General features: G+C 44.6%; 1 protein-coding gene across 5 annotated transcripts in view; it reads left to right on the top strand.

The window, feature by feature from the left end:
• LOC119167152 (RNA-binding protein 25) overlaps nucleotides 1-22,776 on the top strand; it is an 82,435-nt gene that overhangs the window by 20,450 nt on the left and 39,209 nt on the right. For 3 of the 5 annotated variants that reach the window (XM_075867005.1, XM_075867003.1, XM_075867004.1), the window contains exons 10-12: nucleotides 8,363-8,458; nucleotides 10,029-10,062; nucleotides 11,467-11,681. In XM_075867005.1, coding sequence (XP_075723120.1) covers nucleotides 8,363-8,458; nucleotides 10,029-10,062; nucleotides 11,467-11,681 — 345 coding nt within the window. Of the gene's footprint in view, nucleotides 1-8,362; nucleotides 8,459-10,028; nucleotides 10,063-11,466; nucleotides 11,682-16,304; nucleotides 16,328-22,776 lie in introns of all 5 variants that reach the window. The other 2 variants (XM_075867006.1, XM_037418590.2) reach the window with 2 other exon arrangements.

The following is a 22,776-nucleotide window of genomic DNA, read 5'->3' as shown; positions in this document are numbered from 1 at the left end:
TAGCCACCCTGTTTACGAGATGTCTCCTGACGGGAAGAGTACCAGAGTCTTAACGCTAATATCATCTTAATACATAAGAAAGGAGATGACAAGGACTTGAAGAATTACAGGCCAATCAGCTTGCTCTCTGTAGTATACAAGCTATTTACAAAGGTATTTGCTAACAGAGTAAAGAAAACAATAGAATTCAATCAACCAAAGGAACAAGCAGGATTTCGAACAGGCTACTCAACAATCGACCACATTCATACTATCAATCAGGTAATGGAGAAATGCTGAGAATATAACCAACCACTATACATAGCCTTCATAGATTACAAAAAGGCGTTTGATTCAGTAGAAATATCTGCTGTCATGCAGACACTGCGGAATCAGGGCGTCGATAAAGTATATATAAACATCCTGGAAGAAATCTACAGGGGATCAACTGCTACCATAGTGCTTCATAAAGAAAGCAACAGAATACCAATCAAGAAGGGTGTAAGGCAGGGGAACACAATCTCCCCAATGCTATTTACCACGTGCTTACAGGAGGTTTTTAAAAGCCTAGAATGGGAACAGTTAGGGATAAGAGTTAATGGAGAGTACCTTGGTGACCTGCGCTTCGCCGATGACATTGCATTGCTGAGTAACTCAGGGGACGAATTGCAACTCATGATTACGGAGTTAGACAATGAGAGCAGAAAGGTGGGTCTTAAAATGAATCTGCAGAAAACGAAAGTAATGTACAACAACCTCTGAAAAGAGCAGCGCTTCGAGATAGGCAATAGTGCACTTCAAGTTGTAAAAGACTGTCTACTTAGGGCAGGTAATAATCGTGTAGCAAGACCTCGAGATTGAAGTAACTAGAAAAATAAGAATGGGGTGGAGCACATTTGGCAAGCATTCTCAAATTATGACAGGTAGTTTGCCACTATCTCTCTAGAGGAAGGTATATAACAGCTGTATCTTGCCGGTACTTAGCTACGGAGCAGAAATCTGGAGACTTACAAAGAGGGTTCGACCTAAATTGAGGACCTCGCAGCGAGCAATGGAAAGAAAAGTGGTAGGTGTAACCTTAAGAGACAAGAAGAGAGCTGAGTGGATTAGGGAACAAACGGGGGTTAAGGATACCATAGCTGAAATCAAGAAGAGGAAATGGACATGGGCCGGGCATGTAGCGCGTAGACAGGATAACCGCTAGTCATTAAGGGTAACTGACTGGATTTCCAGAGAAGGCAAGCAGGTTCAGGGGAGACAGAAGGTTAGGTGGGCAGATGAGATTAAGGGGAGACACTGGTCTGAAATTTTTTTTTTAATTTTCAGTATTTCCAGCTGAAATTTTAATACACTATGTGTTTTTCACAGCTGAAAACAAATATGCAATTAGTTTTTTGCTATCACTTCTAGATTTTTTAAATATTGATTGTTACATAAACTTGCATTCTGCCCAGCCTTTTGACATCTTCCTCATAAAATATTGCTACAAATTTGATGAGAGCATTCCATGAAGGCCAAGGAGTGCAACAAAACCATAATTTTATTTTTAGCTTCATTGGTACCAGAGTTATGGCCTTAACAAGTATACTCATTAGAAATCTGAAACTGTTGCTTAAGTTTGTTGCTAATTAAATCACTATTGTAAATAAAAATATAAAATTTTTTGGTTTTCTTGCACTAATCAATGTATAATTTCAAATGCTGCAAGAATTATCAAAATCCGACTGCTACATCAAAAGATACTGTGGGCAATGGCTTAGGGTGTGATGAAAAATGTTGTTTTGAGAAAACGAGAAAAGAAGTTTAGGAACATGCTGAGCACTTATATTTAACAAGAAAAGGTGTGAATCGAACTATTAACCATGTTAGAAGCCACCAGAAATGTAGTCATCATCATTCTCCTTGGTACGCTTTCTTTTCATGGCATGCTTGAAGTTTTCAGCATTTCAGTTCTCCGATGCCACTAGTCGGGGACTGTCCTTTTCTGAGCATCTTTCAGCGGCCACAACACTCTGCTGCAGGTGCAGCTCCTTCAATATGGCGGCATCTGCTCTCCCTTTGCCAGCGTTGAACCTTGCGACAGCTTCGGCCACAGCAGCTTCAACGGTGAAAAGCGAAGCGTGTTTGTTTTTGGACACGAGCGACCAGATGACAGAGTGCAGGCTTTCGTTTGGGTTCTGTGTTTTGCCTCGCTGACAACGCTCCAGCAATTTCTTGTCAGAGAGGCGCGTGTAAATAGGCCGCAAGGCATCAACCACGTACTCCGGCAGGTTGTAGCGATGATTCGGAGGAGTCTCCTGCTTGGCAACAGCCTTGTTGTACTTGCACCATGACAGTCTTCACCAGTTGGGCAGTGAGAGTGCTGAGGGCTTGCATCAGTAGATGCTACGTGATAAAAGGTTGCCCAGACAGCATTATTCATGGCCTCAATGCTTCCTTGGTTGCTTTGTAAAGCCCATCCATAATATGACGTCAGCTTTGTGACCAGTTCACCTGTCAGTTTGCCCTTGCCGCCAAGGCTTGGCTTTCCTTCGGCTCTTTGTTTTTGCAGGAGGTTTCAAAGTGCTGTGCCCATGCGCTTATGCACATGGTTGACACAGTCCTCTTTTTCTATTGGCACGAAGCCATATACCTGTGCCTCCTGCAGACTGTTGAAGGCCCGGCTGTCTCCATCACTAAAGAAGTTCATTGACCAACTCTATAAGCTAACGACGGTGAACGGCATACCAGGCGTTGCGGCTCCATCCGAGTCTCGAAGAAAAGACCGCTTGCGTTTTGTGGCAGACTTCGATGAAAGATCTTGCAGAACATCGCTCGCACGACACTCGATGGCCACTTTTTAAGCATCGGAAACTAGGGGAGTGTCAACGCGCACAGCTCTCGTGTGATCTTGGGACGCGGCTATCGCGTCCGCGATCGCGGGTGCCGCGGCGGTGATAGCACTGGTACAGCCTGCTTCTTCCAAGTTCTCGGCGGCAGAAGGTCTCACTGGTGATAAGGTGCGGGCTCTCGGACGCCGTTTTCGCCTTTTTCCGAACGCATGAGCACTCCGGGACTTCCGATGACCGCCTGCCATTGCACCGAATGCACAGCCGTTGTTAGGCCTCTACGCAAAATGGCGGCTTGCACGCCGCTGTCTAGCAGACGAATCCCTTCGCGTCCAATAGGAAACCGGGAACTGCCCCACGTGACAAAAACGCACCAATGATGTGCGAGTATTCAGTTTTTTTTTTTTTTTATGCGCGATAGCTGTGTTGTTGCTAGACGAGAAACGTCCTTCTGCTAGGAACAGATAATAGAAAAATGCGTCTTTAAAATGAGACCAAAATGGCCGCGCTACTTGGTGCGGTTCTCGCGCGCTGCGGCATTGAATACGACCGTTTTTGAGGTGGTTTCGGAAGCGAAAATGGTCATCAAACTGACTTTGCGACCCAATAACTCAACAAATACGCATTACAGGGCTATAATATTTTAGGAATGGCTTTCTTAGACCTTAATGATTATGAAAAAAAAATACTTCAAAAAATCGTTTTTTCAGAAAATTTTCGGCCTCCCATACCCGTGTCTGTCCTTAAGAAGTTTGCGGGTATAAATTGGCAGCAGCAAGCACAAGACCGGGTTAACTGGCGGAACGTGGGAGAGGCCTTTGTCCTGCAGTGGACGTAGTCAGGCTTATGATGATGATGATGTAGTGTTTATTTCATAAAGCTTGCAATGATTGTTGTCTGTAAATATATTATGTTTAGTAATGTATTTATTACTCTGAGGCGTACTGGTAGACTTCAAGGGGCCATGCACGGGAGGCCTATCTCCAAGCCGAACGTCCTCTTCTCTAATCTGCCTGTTCCCCGCTACCCACCGGCTCATACCCAAATCACATATGCAGTAACGTTTTCCTCCGCGCAGACGAAGCCCACCGGTCGAGTTAAAAGAGTCTCTCTGGGAATATAGCGCTTCAAGTGTGCTATGTGGACTAGTTCAGTCTTTGCAGATCGTCGGCCATTTGAATGAAGACGTGCTACGCAGTAAGTTACATCGCCTAAGCGGTCTAGAACAACATAAGGTCCCGCATAGTGTGCCAGCAATTTTTCACACAACCCACGTTTCCTATTTGGCGTCCACAGCAACACGTGGTCTCCGCGATTATACCGTAATTACTCGAATCTAACGCGCACCTTTTTTCCGGTTAAGCGAGTTCATAAATCGCATGCGCGTTAGAATCGAGTACGAACAAAAAAATTACGGTCAATCTATTGCCATCGACAAATCCAAAATGGCCGCCCCTACGTGCGTCGGCATGGCGCGTCGGCCATTTCTGCCTATGTGTTTCCTATGTGCGGCACTTCGTACGTGTGCTGAGGAGTTCGTCATCTAGTAGTGCATTAGCATCGACGGCGTGGAAGGGCCGACTCCAAAAACTCGAGTGCACCACGATGCCGCTTTTAAAAGAAAAGTCATCGCGTGTGCAGCAACGGATGGAAATCAGGCCGCATCGCGGTCGTTCGGAGTTCCCGAAACGTGCGTGCGGGACCGGCGGAAACAAAAGCAAAAGATTGTCGACAGCAAAGCTTCACGCAAAGGCTTCAGTGGACCACAGCAGGGTCGGTTTCCGCAAATTAAAGAGCTGCTCGGCGAGTATGTGCTTGAGCAGCGAGTGGCACAGCGGCCCGTGACGACAGAACTGCTCCAAGTGCCAAGTGCAATAGCCCGCACTTGGAGCAGTTCTGTCGTCACGGGCCGACAGAACAAGGTCTAATGCGGAGCCGGTTTAAAGCGAGCAGGTGCTGGCTAACTAACTTTATGAAGAGGAAAGGCTTTTCCTTCCGAAGGGGAACATGCATATGCGAAAAGTTTTGCGGAGGAATATGATGAAAAGCTTCACAGTTTTGAGAGGTTCGTCCTAAACTTGCGGCGCAACGACGGCTACCTGCTTGGGCAAATCGGGAATGCCGATCAGACACCTCTTTACTTCGACATGCCTGGCACCACCAACGTTACTAGAACCAGGTTGGGCACCACAACCGTCGAGAAGAAGGGGGTGAAGCAAGTTCATGTGCTGACATCGGTCCACGGTAAAACTACAGTGACGGCAATGCTCTATTACACGTCAGATGAGCACAAGCTTCGCCCGTACCTCATATTTAAATGGAAGACGCTCACAAAAGGAGTCATTTTTTCGAGTGGTGTGATCGTGCGGGCCAGCAAGAAAAATGGGTGCGCATTGCAATCGATGTCTTACGTTTTTTTTTTTTTCCGCGGTGGAAATCGGGTGCGCGTTACAATCGAGGGCGCGGTAGAATCTAGTAAATACGGTATGTCACATGTCGACGTTGACGGTCAAAACGTGTCTTTGAGCGATCTTGCGAAGCGAGGGTGCGCAGGTAAGCAAGACGTCGGGCTTCTTCTGCACGGCAGACAATCTCGGATATACCGGAATCATGGTGGTCCATAACGGGAAGACGGTATCTAGGGTATGACGAGGTGGCCGAGCATACAGAAGAAAAAAACGGACTGTAGCTGGCAGTCTCACGCTGTGCGGTGTTAAATGCGTAAGTGATGAAAGGTAGCACGTCATCCCAGTTCTTGTGATTTGCTGCGCCATACATAGATAGCATGTTCGTGAGAGTCCTGTTAGTTCGTTTTGTCAGGCCGTTTGTTTGGGGATGATATGGCGTAGAGTGCCGAAAGTTTGAAGCGCATAGACGAAGCATCTCTTCTATGACGTCTGCAGTGAATCGTCGCCCACGATCACTGATAACAATTTTAGGAGGTCCATGTCGTAGATATTTCATAAGAAATATTAAGGGGGGACACTGTACTTGAGACAAATTGCCAGATATTTTTATGTGTGTGTAAAGAAAACTCACCGTGTGATTGAGTGTTTGATGCTGATTTCAAAAAGGTAATTACTGTTCCTCTAAACCAATTCGTTTTTGAGGTATCCTAAAATTAATTACCTATTGTTTATTGGTATAATGACACAAGAAATGTGTATTGCAGAGCTACTAATCACACATGCCTGTGTACTAATGAACATAAGCTACACAACGGTAGGAGTGCTTTTTTGATTTGATAATTTTAGCAAGGTTTTTCGCACCTTGCATTTTAGTGGTGCAGACACACCCACTTTATGCTCCAATTCCTGGCAAAAATTAAATTTTTTGAAGGTCTCAATCAAAAATTCACACCTACCATCGTGTAAACTAAAGATACAGCTACATGTCACAACAAAAATAACAGTCCTAGCTGCTTTGAAGACCGAGATATCTTTCAGACGAGTTTGCAACTGCAGCGAAATTTGAATCCTTAGAAATCATGCAAAAACACAAGTCCATTTTGGGCCACAGTAGCATGAAAAAGCTGTTTATTTACAATGATTTGCTAATTCAGCTTTCTCAGTAGGCACCAGGCATGTAGTCCTGCTTTGCGTCGCCTAAATGGCGATTTTTCAATGCCCGCTGCATGTTTTCTGCAGAGGCACACTTGCGAGCTGATGTGGTCGCCGTGTGCTCGTCTGCCGACTAGGCCGCTTATCAGTTCGGAGACGCCTATGTGTGACGAATGTGCATGCGTAATCCGCAATCCATTGTATAGTAAAGCGGTTTTCCGGCTTGTCCAGATTGAGTAGTTGATGTCACAGACCGAATTTGTGCACTCACTCATTAATTTCAAGGCTCCAAAAGCAGCGAGGTGTTAGTTTCCTTTTCACGTAAGATTTCCACATTTTCGAGGAGGCCGCGGCGCAATATGTTCATCGGTGCGGACGCGTCGTTACAAGCACTCTACCTGTTGCCAGTAGCCTTCATTGCACGGGCGGCAAGCATGTTCACCGTAAACGGATTGATTTTCTGTTTGCCGACGCGCGACGAACTCCACTCTGACAACCCGTCACGCAGTTCACGTCAGACGGAGGAACCCGCGGCATCGTCGCGTTTAGCAATAAGATTGCACTTCCGTTCCATCGTTGCAAAAATTGCTATCTCTCGTAGCTTCACTTCTGCTTTTTTACTTGCCGTCCTGTAACTGTTGAAGCTCCAAAACATTGCCGCTTTCAGCGATGTTGTCGCCAACCAACGGGCTCGTACGTGAGTTAGGCCTAGACCGGTGACTCGGCGACCGCCGTTGTACGCCGCGAGTTTGCTATCCTCAGACTCCTGAGTGACAGCGGGGTTCTTTATGAAGTTCACAGCGAACAATAGATCGCCACACCCGCTTCAAAAATATGTGAGGCGAGGAACTTCTTTACTGCGGCAGGCAATTGACAGCACCATGACAAAATGGCTCATGTCCGTGCGCGTCATGATGAAGAAGCAGATGCCGAAAACGCCACTTGGCCAATGGGGTGCCTAGGTTTTGTCACGTGCCCCAAGCAGCCAATAGAATCGCCCGGTGGTGCTTCTCGATGACGCATTTTTGCTGAAAAACCAATGAGCAAGGCGAGCGACTGGTGGGGGAAAATTGAAAGTGAAGAATGACCCTTTCAAACGAGACCAAGATGACCACGATAGCTCGTGTGTAACGGCAACGGTTCGGCGTGGAAAAAGCGCGACTTTAGTGTCGATATGTGCTCAGATTCATCTCATGGGTGTGTTATAAATTGATTTTGTGCCAGAAATAACGACGCCAAAAGCTTGGATCTTCTCAGATAAGTGCAAAAATAGTTGCAGATTCCGAAAATGTCAACTTCAAAAAGTCGTTGTTTTTTTTCGCGATTTTCGGCCTTTTGAGACCCGTGTCCCCCCGTAATATTTACAAAATGCTGCATTTTTTAGAGAACTAGCTGTTTTAAACTAGGATTTTTTTCCTGCTCCAAAAACACTTCTGGCTGCTCCAAAGCACTTTTCCTGCTCCAAAGCATGCTCCAAAATGTAAAAAGTCACTTCCATCACTGAACCACTGCCATGTGCAAACAGCACCCAAATGTTTGGGAACCTTCTAGATTATTTCAGAATCTTCCAGTAAAATAGTGCACACAACGTGAATGGTACAATTCATACTGGAACTCTTTGCCACTCATCAGATTACTGACGACTGACGATCGTGTTCGACGATCGTCATTGCACTGATTGTGACACTTCATTTCTCTCTCAGTTCAGAGTCATCCAAAAAGTGTTTCATCCTTACCCGCTGGAATTCAGCTTGTTTTACCTATCACAAGTGCATGAAAGTGTGTGAAGGAGCACAAAGGCCACTGCGAGGCAGTGATGATCACTGCAGTTTCACAGCTTACCCGTGTAAATTTTCCTTCTATACGATGCTGTCGCGTTTAGGCCTACTGTGACGTCATTTTACTGGGCCGACGCAATTCGGGACTTATTCGTCCCTAATACTGCATGCTGTCGCAACCGGGCTCAAGTGTTTTTATGTATTGTTCCGATTCCAGCATCGTCTGATGCAAGAACTGGATGAGATGGACATTGAAGAAGACAAGCGGAACCTAATCACTAGGGAGATCGACAAATTCCGGGACACGTACAAGGTAAGGAACCATACATGCATCTGCTCTTACACTGAGTTGCGTTTTTTAACGTCTTTGCGACGCAGTTAGCCGTCCTCCTTTCCCGTGTAACAACCTCGCGAACATCCGGCCTACCCCATCTCTTTTTTTTTTGTGTGCCTGTCAGCCCACTGAAATACCCTATGCTCCCATCTCATTGCCATTCTTTCTGTCCCACTGAACTCTGTGACATCATTGCCACCTTCCTTCTCTAACTTGGACATGTGACCTTAAGGAACTTGCACATTGGGAGACTGTGCCTCTTTAATTAACCCTTTTTCTCTTTCTTTGGGCATAGCTGTGTGTAATCAGCAACACTTAATTGGGGAAGTAGGAATTTCAGCTTGTCTGTCTGTCTCCTCAAAAACACCTTGAATGGCTCAGAAGCTTCTTCCCTACTTCTTCAGTTTTATGTTTTAGTAATTGCCCTACATGAACTGAAGCAACTCGGAGCAGAAGTGGAAAAAAAAAAGAAGAGGGGGAAGCGTTTTTGTTGGTATTTAATTTTTGCTTGCATGTAGGTGCAGTATATTTCATTGCTGACCGATTTCAAGAAACCTAACATGCCGTAGCTTGTTTTTTTTTTTTTCGATTTTTAGCGAGAGTTAATGGGCAAATAGTCTTTCTTTTATGGGAGGCTTAACCTTCAGTATAATGGCTTGTGGAACTATTGGTAGAAATATGGAAGGAACAGTTTATGGCGAGGGCTCTAGGGGTAGAAGGGCATTTGGGGAAATGGGGAGGGGGTCACTTAAAGTGGTGTAGCGAGGCGTTGGGGAAAACGAGAGAGACAGAATGTGTGTGCCTTCGCGTCTTGGCCTAAGTGGCGCCTTGTTGCGATTCCCCCAATCACCAGGCCAACTGCCACAACAGCGTGCTACTTCTCGTTTGACTGTGTCAGGCCTAGAATTGTAGCTAGGATGATGACCCCTGGTGAGTATTGCTACCCCGTCTTTGCATATACTATATACGTAAGCCCCCCCGCGCGCCCCCTTGCGGGGCGCGTGGCACTGTCTTTCTCTCTGTCTTGTCCTGTTTGGTCTTTCTCTCTCACTCGTTGTGGGAGTGGTTAGTCTCCTCATCCGGTCTCGTGTGTCGAGAACGAGACCACATCATTGGGAGCGGCTCTGGCGCTCTCTTCTCCTTCGTCAACGGCCGGATTGTGAGTGACTGCCTGTTTCTCAACCGCGCAACGACCGCACCGTTGTCGTCTCTTTTTTTCTTGCGCCCCGCGAAGTGAGCTCTTGTGCGAACCCCTGCAACTGCATTACTGTCTGCCAGCAACGACGAAAAGCAACGAGAAAAAAAGGCGAGAGACTTGCACCTTACTTGATGTGTATCATGTCGCCTTTCTTCTGCATTGCGCTACAGTAACTTTTGAATTGCATGGATACCGTAATTCTTTTTTTTTATGTTTTGATTTTATTTTGCAATGTTTTTGAAGTAGGGTGGGGTTGGGAGACACGGGTTTTATTTTTTTAGACATGCATTTCTCTTTTCCGTGCGCCGTTTTCCAAACTGTAACGATGCCTGCATGTCGGAACATCTGCAGCCCTCGGACCTTGGTCTGACCGTGAACTCGTGGGGTAAGTTTCGTATGCTTGCTTGTGTGTGTGTGCGCGTTCTTGTGCCGTGTAGGCGGGAGCGGTGTCGTTTGTCTTGTCGTTTGCAGGTTGGGTTTTCATATGCTTGCACTTGTGTTGTCCTGGCTGGTCCTTCACCAATGCTTGCTGATGCTGCTGTTACTGTGTGGGAGAGCTTGTGGGGGGCTTCTTTTGTGGCCCCTGCCAGCTGGCGTTTTGCCGAACTAGAGCGCTTCCATGACTCTTGGGGAAAGGTGTCGCGGCATGTCCCACCCCCACCACCCCTCCATCATTTGTAGGTCTCGCATGCTACTGTCACCGTGCCTATGCCTTAAGGGAGTTTGGGAATGCTGATTTGCTCTAAAGAAGCATGAGCAGGCCCAGGAATGGCTGTCTGGACTTGCACTAGCCACCATGAGGGCCGTTCTAAAGCAGTTTCTGGCGATTCCATTCATTCAGCCAGAATTGGCAACTCAATTTCTGACTAGCTGTAACGATCTTGCACAGAGTTGTTTAATAAGAAAGTTTAGCAGCCGGTTGTGTTTTCCACTAGATTACCAACTTATGTTCCACATAATTTTACTGGCCTGTCGCTTGCTCAGGTCTTGTGCAGTTTCATTAAATGTCAATGACAGGCAACATGCTAAACTTTAAAGGTAACTTGTGGGATGGGAAAGAATAGTAAACTGAGCAAGTTGGTAGTTGCTTGCCATCTTATTACAACGCGGGAGTAGACTTGCAACAGCATATTGTAGAATCTTCTTCATAAGTTCTGGGGGTTCGAAAAAACATGGCATAGTAACCAGAAAAATGTACAATCTAAATTAACGAAACATAGAGCACTTTAGCTAAAATGTCTTGAACATTAGCACTGGGAAATAGTACGAAACAAGAATGTATAGATGATTTTACGTTAGTCATACGGGCACAACGACCTAAATCAGTATTATCTTATTGTACCCTGGGCATGATGTCAGAAATGCACAAATGCACGAGCCCAACTGTTTTCATGTGTATATGCTGTTAGTTTTATTGTTAAGAAATGACAAGGTTAACAAAGCCCAATATAATTGCAGCATAACTAGTCTGTGACTAGTCTGTGAAATAGTGTGTACTTGAGGTTTAACTGTATCATGCTCCTAGTTCCTTATTTGGTGTTCATTTCAGCAGTTGTTTAGCACTGCCCCCGAGGAAGTGAAATACTGTTTGCCTAGTCAAGTGATGATTTGCTGCGAGACAACTTAAAGCAAAGGGGAATACCAATTAAAGTATGAAGTGACCTGCGGGCATTGTACATTCCTTTCCTGGAGCACTGCATGACACTTCTAACGGTGGAGCAACCCTCTTGCTTTCTTTGACATTTTCCCTTAATATGTGGCACGCCCTTACCCCACCCCTCCTTGACAGGGAGCTTTGTTCAGCGCCTGCGCCGCAAGGTGGCGGCCAGGCCTGCTGGCTCGTCTGCCGCGGGCCCCATTGAAGGGTTGAGCGTGAAAATAGCCTCGTACCAGAGCGCCTCGGGCTCGCACGTGACCCACTTTCCGGTCATTTCCTCGCTTGCCCTCGGTGACTACTCGGACAGCTTGCACAACTCACACTCTCAAGCATCGTCTGATATGGAGGTGACAGTTTTGTTCATGCCAACGGTGGCACTTCCCCCGGTCGGCGGTGGGTCTTTTCCGAACTCTGCTCGGAGTGCTGCACTTTTCCACACATTCTCATCTATTCTCAGGTGAAGGTTTGGTTGCATATACACGGGAATGCAAGCCCATACCTGGCTGTGCTCATTACCTGCATCTGCACTTCTTTTCGAGGTGTTGGCTGCTTGAGGGTCAATTGAGCTTTTGTGGGAGTCGTGCCAAGTTTTCTTTTAGTGTTTAGGGGAGTTGTCGTCTGTAATGGTTGCCTTGGATTGGCGCTCACGCACTTTGCACAACATGAGATTTCACTGAATTGCATTAGGAACAAACTGGTTTTGCTCACAAGTTTTTTGACAGTAAAAAAAAATGTGGCATATCCTATGCACTGTAAGAAACTGATGTGAAGTAGTCAACAAGAAGATGCCTATGCCACTTTTTTGTTTCGCACTAGCCGTATCGACATCTTTTCGTAAATTGTGTTGTTGTGTGCAGATTATGGGCCTATGGGGCTTTGTCAATTATACTAAGGTATCTGTACTAACACTAATGTTAAAAGGACAGACCACTAGTAAGATATGTTGAAACTAATTACTCGCTGTTTTGTCATGATGTACAGTCGGCAAGCTTAACTTAAACACTCGGCAGCTTGGCCTGGGCTGGTGCTACTAATGTGAGCCGTTAAACGCTCCGTGCTCTTGTCAAGATAATATGCAGTTATAGTTTACCAGGCTTAGTGGGATGGCGGGCTTATGGGGATAGCGGGATTTAAGTGCACATGCGCAGTAACGTACGTGACCTGTACCGCTCACTGTACACACGGTATTTTTCAGATCTAATGTTACCGTATTAGCGTGGTATAGTTAGTATACATAAGAACATGGCAGTGGAGTATACATAACATGGCAGTGGTTTCAGATGCCCGCTTTGAAGTGATTTTGGCGTAGTTGAAAGATTTACGTCATTTGCCATAAATGACTGTTTAAAATGGCTTCGTTTGTCTTCACTTAGCTTCGATAATTGAGTGTTATGGATAAGTTAGCGTAGTTTTTGAGATAGCTTCTTGTTTCTGTCTCTTAGCCTAACTACAAGATTGATGTAAATAAGTCTGCAACATAAATGTTTTCGTGTTTGGACAGGGTTAATATTTCTTAACTTTTATTATTGCTAGCAAAACTTGGGACATTGCTTCGCACGGTGACACAGGCAAGCATTCTAGTTTTTTTTCCTTTTAACTGTTCTTTAACTTACTCACCTTCTGATAGGTGGTGCTACCGTCTCAGCTGGGGCACGTAAACGCCATCCCGCTAAACTGTAAGGCACTGTCCACAGAAAACGTTTGTGCCATGGTAACGCTATTCTTTAATTTGCCGCTATCACACTAATGGTAAACTATAACTAATACCTCGGTATGCTTGGGTCAGCATGCAGTGGTAAAATCTCTGCGACAGAACCGAAAGCTACGCGGCGCTGGCGTCAGTTAAATCATTTCCGAATAAACTGCGGATTGTTCAAAGTGAGGTTACTGATGGCCCGGCATGTTATAACTCGCAATCATTGTCATACTCCTCAGGGGTCATGTCGAGCGTTCACGTGAAGTAGGGGACAGTAAATTTTAACGTGTCTAAATGGGGAATAGGGCATATCCACAAACAGAATTGTTCAGGAATAAGATACGCTTGCACACCGAATTAGCTGAAACTGTGCCCATGAGACGTGTTAGCCTTTTAACTTCTCAGCCATTTAAGCTTTTCGTTCTGCTGTTTGGCGTGGCCAAAAGGCCAAGCAGCACCCAACGTGTACAATGCAGCAACTCGACCAGCACTCGTTCTTTATTGTCTCTTGCATTTTAGGACTAACTATTAATAAACACCCTTTACGCTTAGTGAGGTATATTTGAGAAATCGTGTTAGTTTGAGGGCAGTTTTTTGTATCGCCTAGTACTTTGGTGGAATAAAGGCTTGTGACCAGCACACCCATTGAGGTTGACACAATGCATGTGCAATCCAGGTAGACCGCAACTCGATGCTTGTGGCTTATAAAGAAAAGCCCAGAATGGTAAAACGAAAACGAAAAGAGAGAAAGAAGCGGGCAGAAAGAGAAAGAGAGAAGAAACATAATTAATGTCCTAATTAATGTCATCTAATTAATACCATGATAATTACTGTAGACTTATTAAGATTTCATTGATAATCTAGGTAGGTGACAGGCTCCCCTGCCTCGTACTACTAGTGAAGTTTGCCAACACTTTAAAAAACAATAAAGGAAAACAAATATTTTCATATAAATTATCCTTTGACACTGCCAAAAGTACCACTTGTGCTACATGCTGAAGCTTGATGAGTGAGGAAATATGCTGAAATTCAGAATGGAAATCTGACCATGATCCTTTTATCTTTGTTTAAAGAATATGTAATCATGAGGTGGAAGACAATGAAATCTTCAAAGAATAATCTGTTGGTCCAAGTCGCATTCTTTTACTACGGTGTCGCTTTGAGCTCTTGGTATTCCACAGCACGTGTGGTGCCAGGTCCTGTAATATTTTAAGTGCACCCATTATTTTTGTTGATTAAAGCACACGTTTGTCACACGAAGTTGTCGTTTGAGCACTGCACATGGATTCGCACTTGGGACTTGCACTTGTAACTTTCCTCGGTGAAATGAGCACAGTGGTGATCTGGGTTTGTGTGACTGGATTATGTTGAATGGCTGCATGTGCATGTAATAACTCAGCCATTGTTGTTTGACAAAGTATTTTGCATAGTTCGAAGAGTAAGCAGGGCAGCATTGTCTGTATTGCATCTTCTTAACCCTTTAATGTCTGAAATATGAAACTGCTGAACAAAATGAAGAAAAAAATATTTTCCAGCTTTAATTAGCAATCTTTAAATGATTTTACTGTTAATATTGTCTAAAATGCGACATTAAAGCATGGTTTTATGTACGATGCGAATTCTCTATATACCACAGAAGCGGGGACTTTGAAATGAAAGACGTTCTTCATAACTACGTTGCATGTCGCGTGCCACCTTGTAGGTGCGTACACACCAAATAAACAAAATATTGAAGATGGAACTTGTGTCACATAGGCGAGAAAGAACGAAAAAGTGAGAGCTGTTGCACGAACTGCCATCACTTGCGAAACAATTGGTTCTAGCATAAAGTAACATAGACGAAATGGCACTATATTTTTTGCGAGGAAAACTACGTTGCCCATGAGTACCTGAATAAAGGTGGCACTCATTTCGTGATGTGCTTGCTCGAAGTTTTGCAGTATGTCGCGAATTTGCGGCACTCAGCTGTAAAGGGTTAAATGAGTTTTTTTGTGTACTCAAAATGTCGGTAAATTATACTATCCAGGAGTACACTCAAGTGGTTGAGAGTACAGTAACAGAATCTTCCATCAGGCATGTTGTTGCCAGTCTCTTTGGGAATGCTCTGAAAGCTCTTATACATCTTTTGCTTGTATACCATGCTAGTACCATCGCTGAGGGTGTTTTATCAGTGTTGGAATGGTACTTGCCTGCCAGTAATGTTAAATACTGTGACTTGTACTGGCTTGTGCCACAATGCAGGTTTCGCCATATAAGTGCCATTAGCATCATGGGGAATAGTGCCGGTCCTTATGGTAGCCCGTTAAGTTCTTGACTTGTAGTAGTATTTTCGCACCAGTCGCTGTCTTGACCAACACCAGTCAAGAGACTGGTTCTAGTAGACATGGGCTTATACGAGACTATTATTGAAAATCAAATGACCTGTTCTTTTGGGCACACAGTGGGCTCAGAATACCACTGCTCCCCTGTCTGCTCTTCTGCACTCGCTTACTACATCTAAAAAGCATGTTCAATTACTTGTGCTTTTTAGTGTTAATTGGGTCATTATTAATACTCCTAGTACTAGTGTCGAGGTTCTTTTGATGAGGTTTTAACTGCACTGGCCTTAGCTTGCTTGAGGCTTCGTTTTCCTGCATTTAGCAATTGCATTTTTGACTGATTGAACCTATGGCCTAGTAAGTCAGCCTAAAGGCACCATATGCCTAAATACAGGAACCGAAAATTTGGCCGAGGTTGTGAAAATTTATGTTGAGTAAGTAGCGTGTTGGTGACAAGAATGAAGACCTGATAAACGGTTGGCTCAGTAGTGCTCACTTGGTCTTCGTATTCATTCTTGTGTGTCCCTGCCTTTTGCACCAACTTGTCCAGTAAGGGTGAAGTCTAAAATTAAGCAGTGTTTAATAATGAAGGTTATTGGTTAGGATGTCCTTACACAAGTGGCAGGCTCCCTGTGGGTAAAGATGAATGGCACACTTGTACAAGAGTGCATGCCATTTTGTGATTGTTGTAGTGCTAGAGGAATAACCAAATCTTCATTATAGTTAGCTGGCTATTCATATGCATATTAGTGCAAATATTTTCTGCACGGCTGCTTGTGAATTTTAGTACAAAAGAAGCCGCGTTTGTGAGGCTGCCTGTAATGCTTCGACGTCACTTGATCACGACAGGAGTAGCTGATTTTTTTTTTTTCTTGAACTGCTACTGTAAGCTAACATTTAACAATAACTTGAGTTTAATCCAAGTCTATTCCTTTCTTTCTTTTCCTTACTTTTAGTGGAAAATCTCTCCGATACTGTAGTGAGTGCCTTTCATTTTTTTTTTCCTTTTTTTGATCAAGGTTGTACTTGGTGAAATGCAAAGCGAGGGTTATTGCATGACAGTTCTTTTTGACTTGCTGCTCCTAGCATTCAGCAGATCGCCTACTGCTACTACTGTGCACATAATGTGCTAAGATGCTTCTACCTGGAGACAGGCGCATCGTGAGCATTCAACTCATATCTTACCTGTGTGTGTGTGCATGCCCGTTTTACAAGCAGAACGTTCAAGTTGAACTTGTTCTTTGAAACTGTTTGCACATCAATAACTTGTTCTCTCTATGAATAGTTCTGAATGTCTACGCCCGGAGTTTTATGCTTAGACTAAGTGCACACTAAGGGCAAACACCACCTTAGGCTGCATTGATAGGTCAATACTTGAGAATACTTGAAAGTGTCTACCAGCAAAAACAGTGCTCTGATCATAGAAATATGCGAGTTTTCATTAGGTACTATATGCCACACCGGTGAGGCATTCTTGTATTAGTTCTGTGGTGCACCACGTTCTGTGCATAATCTTGAATGTATTTTCCGACGCTAGCCTGGGTGGTGCGCAACTCTGCATCTCCACGGTATTTCCCAACAGCCATCACTATTAGAGGTTAGGTTTTTTTGGATATTGTGTACGCCAGATTCAGTAGCGGGGCCTGGAGACGTCATGGCTGCCGTATGCGACACCACGTCTATTCAGTGACATCTGTGATAGGAAAACGAGAACAGTGGTACACAGCAATGTGATCAGGTCATACCAATTCAATCTGCTTTCTTTCACTGATTCCTGAAATAGAAATCAAAACAGTGTCTCGTGTGTCCCCGTATATTCTACATGGATTTTGCAGTTTAACTTCGTTGCATCAGAAGAAATTTGTGTACAGAAAGTGTGCAAGGTCTTGTAGAGTCGACTCCTTTTAAACAAAACTCAAAGGGGATCCATAAAACTGTCCCATTTATCGGAAGTTTCATTTAAGCAAAGTACACTTGTTTAGTGAACGAAGACCTTCATTCAAATTGCACAAACCTCACCTTACTCATAAGGATCAAGAGGAGAGAAAAAAAAAAAAAACGGAGTGAAAAGTGGTTTGTTTGGCAAGCTTGAGTTGTTTTTTCACAAGGTACGCACCCATGCCTGACAAACTAGCTCGAAATTCTCGACAAGCCTCATGCTCAAAATAGTGCTGCAAAAGTACAGCAGCCTGTTTAGCTGGTCGGTCTGGTGGCACCACTGCACTGGCAGTATTGTCATCACATTCATCGCTGAAAGGTTGATCCTCCTCTTGCACTTCGGCAATCATTTCCTCGGCAGTCTCTTCACGACAGGTACGAACATTTTCATCAATTGATTCGTAGTCCTGCAGCGTGAAAGGGGCAATGGGTACGACCTGACTGAATACTGTCTCAATGCCGACATCAGCAGGGCTTTCTTCTTTTTCCAGATACTGCTTTGTTGCGCTTGAAATCCAGCATGGTGAAAGCATCTGTGTATTGTTGCCGCCTTCACTTGCTCCCAGACACAAGCCAAAATGTGGATGGCGGCCAATAAATCTATGCTGTAGCATTTCCCGCTGCGTGCTCTACGCAGTATTTGATAGAGCAATTGTCTGCAGTAATGAACTTTAATGTTCTCAATAACCCCTCGATCCATTGGCTAGATCACTGCCGTTGCATTGGCTGGCAAGAACTCCAGAGTTATGGCTTGGAGTACTTGAACCTGACCGTGGGTTGGGCAGTCATCAAGGACACGCTTGTGTCCCTCTTGTCTCTTTGTCGTCGTTCTGTTCTCGCGCTATAACTATTGTCTTCCTGCCTTGCCTTGTGAATATTGCGCCTTCCTCCCAAAGCCAGTTTTTGAAAATGGCCATGGTCATCCACGCTTTTCCGTTTCCATGGTACGCAACGAGAAAGTATCGAACGCCATTGAAACAATGTGGGTGCCTTGATTTTCCTATTACCAACTGCTTCAATTTCTCATCTCCTGCCATGTTTGCACCCACCAGCACAGTGATTCTATCTTACTGCGTTTTCCTCCACTACAGGCTCCGCCTTTGAAGGTGAGAGTCTTTGATGAAAGCGCCTTATAAAAAGACCCATCTCGTCGACGGTGTGACGTCTTGTGGCTCAAAACTCATCAAAATTTCCTTAAACCGCTCCTGTTGCCAGTTGGTGCAAATGTCCCTGTTGATTGCACCACTCTCACCTGAGATCGCTTTACTAGGCCATGGCGTGTTTTGAAGCGGCTGAACCGTCCGTCGCTTAGGACAAAGTTCTTAACATCCATTCGCATGTTGATCTCTCGAGCTTTCTGCTCGAGAATCGGTCCGCTTATGGACAAATTGGAACTCCGTGCACGCTTGAACCACAGAAAAAGAACATTTCTAGTTGTTCACAAGGCGTCTTCTGCATCCGCATTCATTTAGATGTAAAGGTCCCGTTCTTAACAGAGCCTTCAATCTTTTCTCCGTCTTTCCAGATCCGCGACAGCGTCGATTTCGGGATGTATTTTTTCGCCACTTCCATCTTGGGCTGTCCGCTTCGATCGAGCTCCTGAAAAATGTGCTGCTTTTTTTGAAGCGAGATTGTATAGTGTGGCCGCTTCCTTTCCATCAGGCTGAAATAACACAGTGGTTTACCGCATTTCGTCGCACAAATAGGCCTAACGCACAATTGACTCGCCGACTTGGCTCCCACAGCCACAAGCGAGAATGGCTACTAGATGGCTTGCCTCGATCTCAAGGTATTTCCATGGTTGTGAGACTACCTTTGGCATGAGCGAGTCTATGCTGTGTTTAGAGTTTGTGTTGTGTAACCGTAAGTGACCAATAAGCACTGTTTCGATTAACCGATGAATTTTACTGCGCAACACATAGAAATCAAGCCATATAGGCTTGTTTAGTCCCGTTAATGAGGCATTCTTGTTTAAGTGCGTTTCGTTTATTGGGAGTCCACTGTAGTTGCTGCGTGTGTAACAAGGCTAAGCACATTATGCTCTCTTGTACATTTTAGTCGTACAATACCTCATTTTGTTGTCTCGCAAGGTTATGCATATCATTTTCCTTTTCCCAGCTTGCTGCGTCTTCCTCAATTTAAAAGCAGAGTGGGTGAGGGAACAGACCCGTGTACTGTGCGATGTCAGTGCATGTTAAAGAGCACCAGACGGTTGAAATTTCCGGAGCCCTCGACTAGGGCTTCTCCCAGTCATATCATGATTTTGGGACATAAAACCCCAATAGTATATTTATTATTGGGTCGGAGAACGAATGGGTTAGAACGTCATAGTTGAAATCAAGAAGAAATGGACATGAGCTAAACACGTAGTGAATAGGCACTACTAGTAAATAGGCAGTATAACTACTGGTCGTTGAGGATATCTGACTGGATTCCAAGAGAAAGCAGACAGACGAGGAGGGAAGACTACGGTTAGGTGGGCAGATAGATTCCAAAAGAAAGCAGACACACGAGGAGGGAAGACTACGGTTAGGTGGGCAGATAAAATTAAGAAGTTTGAGTGTACAACATGGCAGCAGCAAGCACTGGTCCGGGTTGATTGCTGGAACGTGAGAGAGACTTTTTCTCTGCAGGGGGAGTAGTCAGGCTGCTGATGATCATGTCTCATTATGGCTGATTACAGAACTACGCATAAAACAGCTAAACGCGTCGCATGTGTCGCCTATAGACCATGTCTGTGAGGCATCTGGCATCTGGACGTTGCCATCTTGGATAACGTTTTCTTTTTTTGTTTGTTTGTTTTTGTGTATCGCAACCTAGATTAATATAAGGCCATGAAACATCGTGTGCACCAACCAAAACGATTTCATGCATATGCGTCTACTGCAGCACTGTTAGTTTAGCCATTAAAGATACAAAACACGAAGGTTAACAGCCCCATGTGATGGCACTCAAACCATCTGTAAAATAGTCAATACAGGCTGCAGAGGTGCCACCTTGCTAACTTGAGCAACTAATTTGTGAGCAAGTCAGAGCTGCGCATAGTGAATGTGATGTTTGGACTCTCTGCTCTTTCATAATACATGGCAGTCTTTACAATACCAATGTGGTGCAAGTTACATGCCCACCCACACCTCTACATTTGATTAATCGTAGGTATGCAAGGGCTCTACAAGTATGAAAGCAACCTGCCAATCTTCGATGATACTCATTGCTGTGCACTTAGATGCGCACTGTAAAATGCTGTTGGTTGTTAAGCATGCCAATGGATCTAGTACTGGTCGCACAGCATCTGGTGAAAACGACGAGCAAGAGTGGTAGTAGAAGACTGTTCCTTGTCAGCCATTCGCTATATTATTTGGATTTAGTGCATTGCTATCGTGGCTGCTACAGCATTCTTGTTTTGTTGTAGAGGTAGCGCTCCATTCATGAATGGTGTGTGTGCGCTTTGGGGTGATTGTATGTCGTTCTTCGTTCGTGTGCGTGTGTGCTCGTTAGCGTGCATGAATGCATCGTCTTTTCGGATTTCACCATCGGTAACAGGTACGTGCTTTTATGTTTCTATGTCCGCATGCCGCGTCTTTTGCCTTTTCCTTCGGTTCTGCGAGCTCTCGAGGCACTTTTCAGCCATCTGAGAGCATCGCTCTAGCTGCGGTCGTCATCGACGCGGAGCAGGTGAGCAGTCTCCCCTCTTTTTTACAATTCTCGTTTGGCTCTGTCTCTGCTCGAGCGCGCGGCGTGTGTCGAATCCAGTGCAGTCACGTAGGGGGCCGTGCCGGTTCCTGACCTGGGTAAGTCACTGTGCCCCCCCGTAAAGAGAAGGAGGCGCACCGAAGCGGCTCTCTCGCAAAACGTTGTGCGGCGGCGCAGAACCAAGTGGCTGCCGTTCTTCTTCCTCCTCCCGTGTTTTTGTTCGTTGGTGAGTGAGAAGAAACACTTGTTTGCCTCGCAGCTCCTTTGCTAACCACCACTGCCACAGCGCCCCCTCCGTCTGCACCCTCGGTACATCTGCACCGAGGAAGAAAAAAAAAGATCTTGCACTCAGTTGATCCTATGTGTATCGAACTCTGAATAAGCTCAAGAACTGGGCCCATCCGAAAATTTTTTCTTTGGCTATGTTCAAAGACTTCAAAAACGCTACTGTGTGCACTTGCATGTCAAAGAGGATCGCTCTTATGCTGTATCTAGTTTGAGAAATGCTCATAACGTATGTTAAGCTGATGCAAAAGTATCGAAATCTCAGCGGAGCCGGTGTCAAAGCGTTTCGGTGACATTTAAATTCGAGCTAACATTCTGCACATGTTGCAACTGTAAAAGTTACGGTACTGTAGATTAAAATATGTCTGGTGCTGTACGTACTTCTTCTTGCCACATTCACATATGACAGCTGTAGTGGGCATTGTAGTGTATTTCGCGTTAGAGTTCGATATGCCTAGGTTTAGCTGGATGCAGTGCGTTGAGAGAAGTGGCCTTGTGGATGGTTTCCGAGATGTGAAAGAACGCATGTTTGACGGGCTTGTGGGGGGGCTCAGGGGCTCAATTCATATTTGAATTTGGCATCTAGTCTGATGAATTGCTCTATTTAAAAATCACAGGGGTATTTTGTTTGTATGTTTGTCTTCTTGTTCAGTTGCACTGATGTCACTAGTTTTGCTGCCTGCGCAGTTCCGACCCGTGTTTGAATAAAAACATAGACGATTGTGAGTATGCGCGGACGAGTTTGTGCGCTGTCGCTGTTGCACAAGCTCTTTAAAAAGAGCAAATCATCTCTTGGGAAGTAAGGAGTTTAAAGTAGTAGGCCCACTAGCTTATCTGGTTGTTCTATAAGTGCTATCGGCTCCCGCACACTGAATCTATGTTATGAAATCTAGTCAACATCCCATCAGGGGAAAGAAACGGTTTCTGAAGAATTTCATTTTTTTGTAGCAGTTTTTAGAGGCAGTCTACGAAGGATACATCTGGCAATACATCACAGGTCATTAATGTTTCTGCAATTCCTCAAGCTTGGAAAGCAAAGAATCATACTTGCAAGCATCATTGTTCTAAAGAAGAAAATAATTGAAGTTTTGGGCCTTTAGAGTGGCAAGATATTTTAAGTAAACCCTTGGGCTTGTGATAATTGTGTTTAACTCATAATTATCAGGTTATCAATTAATCATATAACAGGTTTATAACAGCAGTTGATTTGTTGGGGCTGTACCCAGAAATTTAGTAAAAATGCACATAGTGGCATGTAATGTCTTGTTTTTAGGTCAGATATGGTTAGCATTTGATGTAAAGCCGGCTTTCATGTTTCATGGTGTGCTGTGCCATTCTACTCGTTTTCTGAGACTAGCACAATTATGTGGGCAAGTTGAATCACAATTGGCTTATTTTGTTTCTGTATAGCTACATCCTTTATTTAGTTTACTGAAAGGACATTTTACTGTTTCTGAAACAATGGGTTCTCTAAGTGCTCATGGAATAGTTGGGCACTCCTTGTAATTTTGC

Source organism: Rhipicephalus microplus, chromosome 6, assembly GCF_043290135.1.
Source record: "Rhipicephalus microplus isolate Deutch F79 chromosome 6, USDA_Rmic, whole genome shotgun sequence".
Taxonomy (NCBI): domain Eukaryota; kingdom Metazoa; phylum Arthropoda; class Arachnida; order Ixodida; family Ixodidae; genus Rhipicephalus; species Rhipicephalus microplus.
This window is presented reverse-complemented; position numbering and strand designations above follow the sequence as displayed.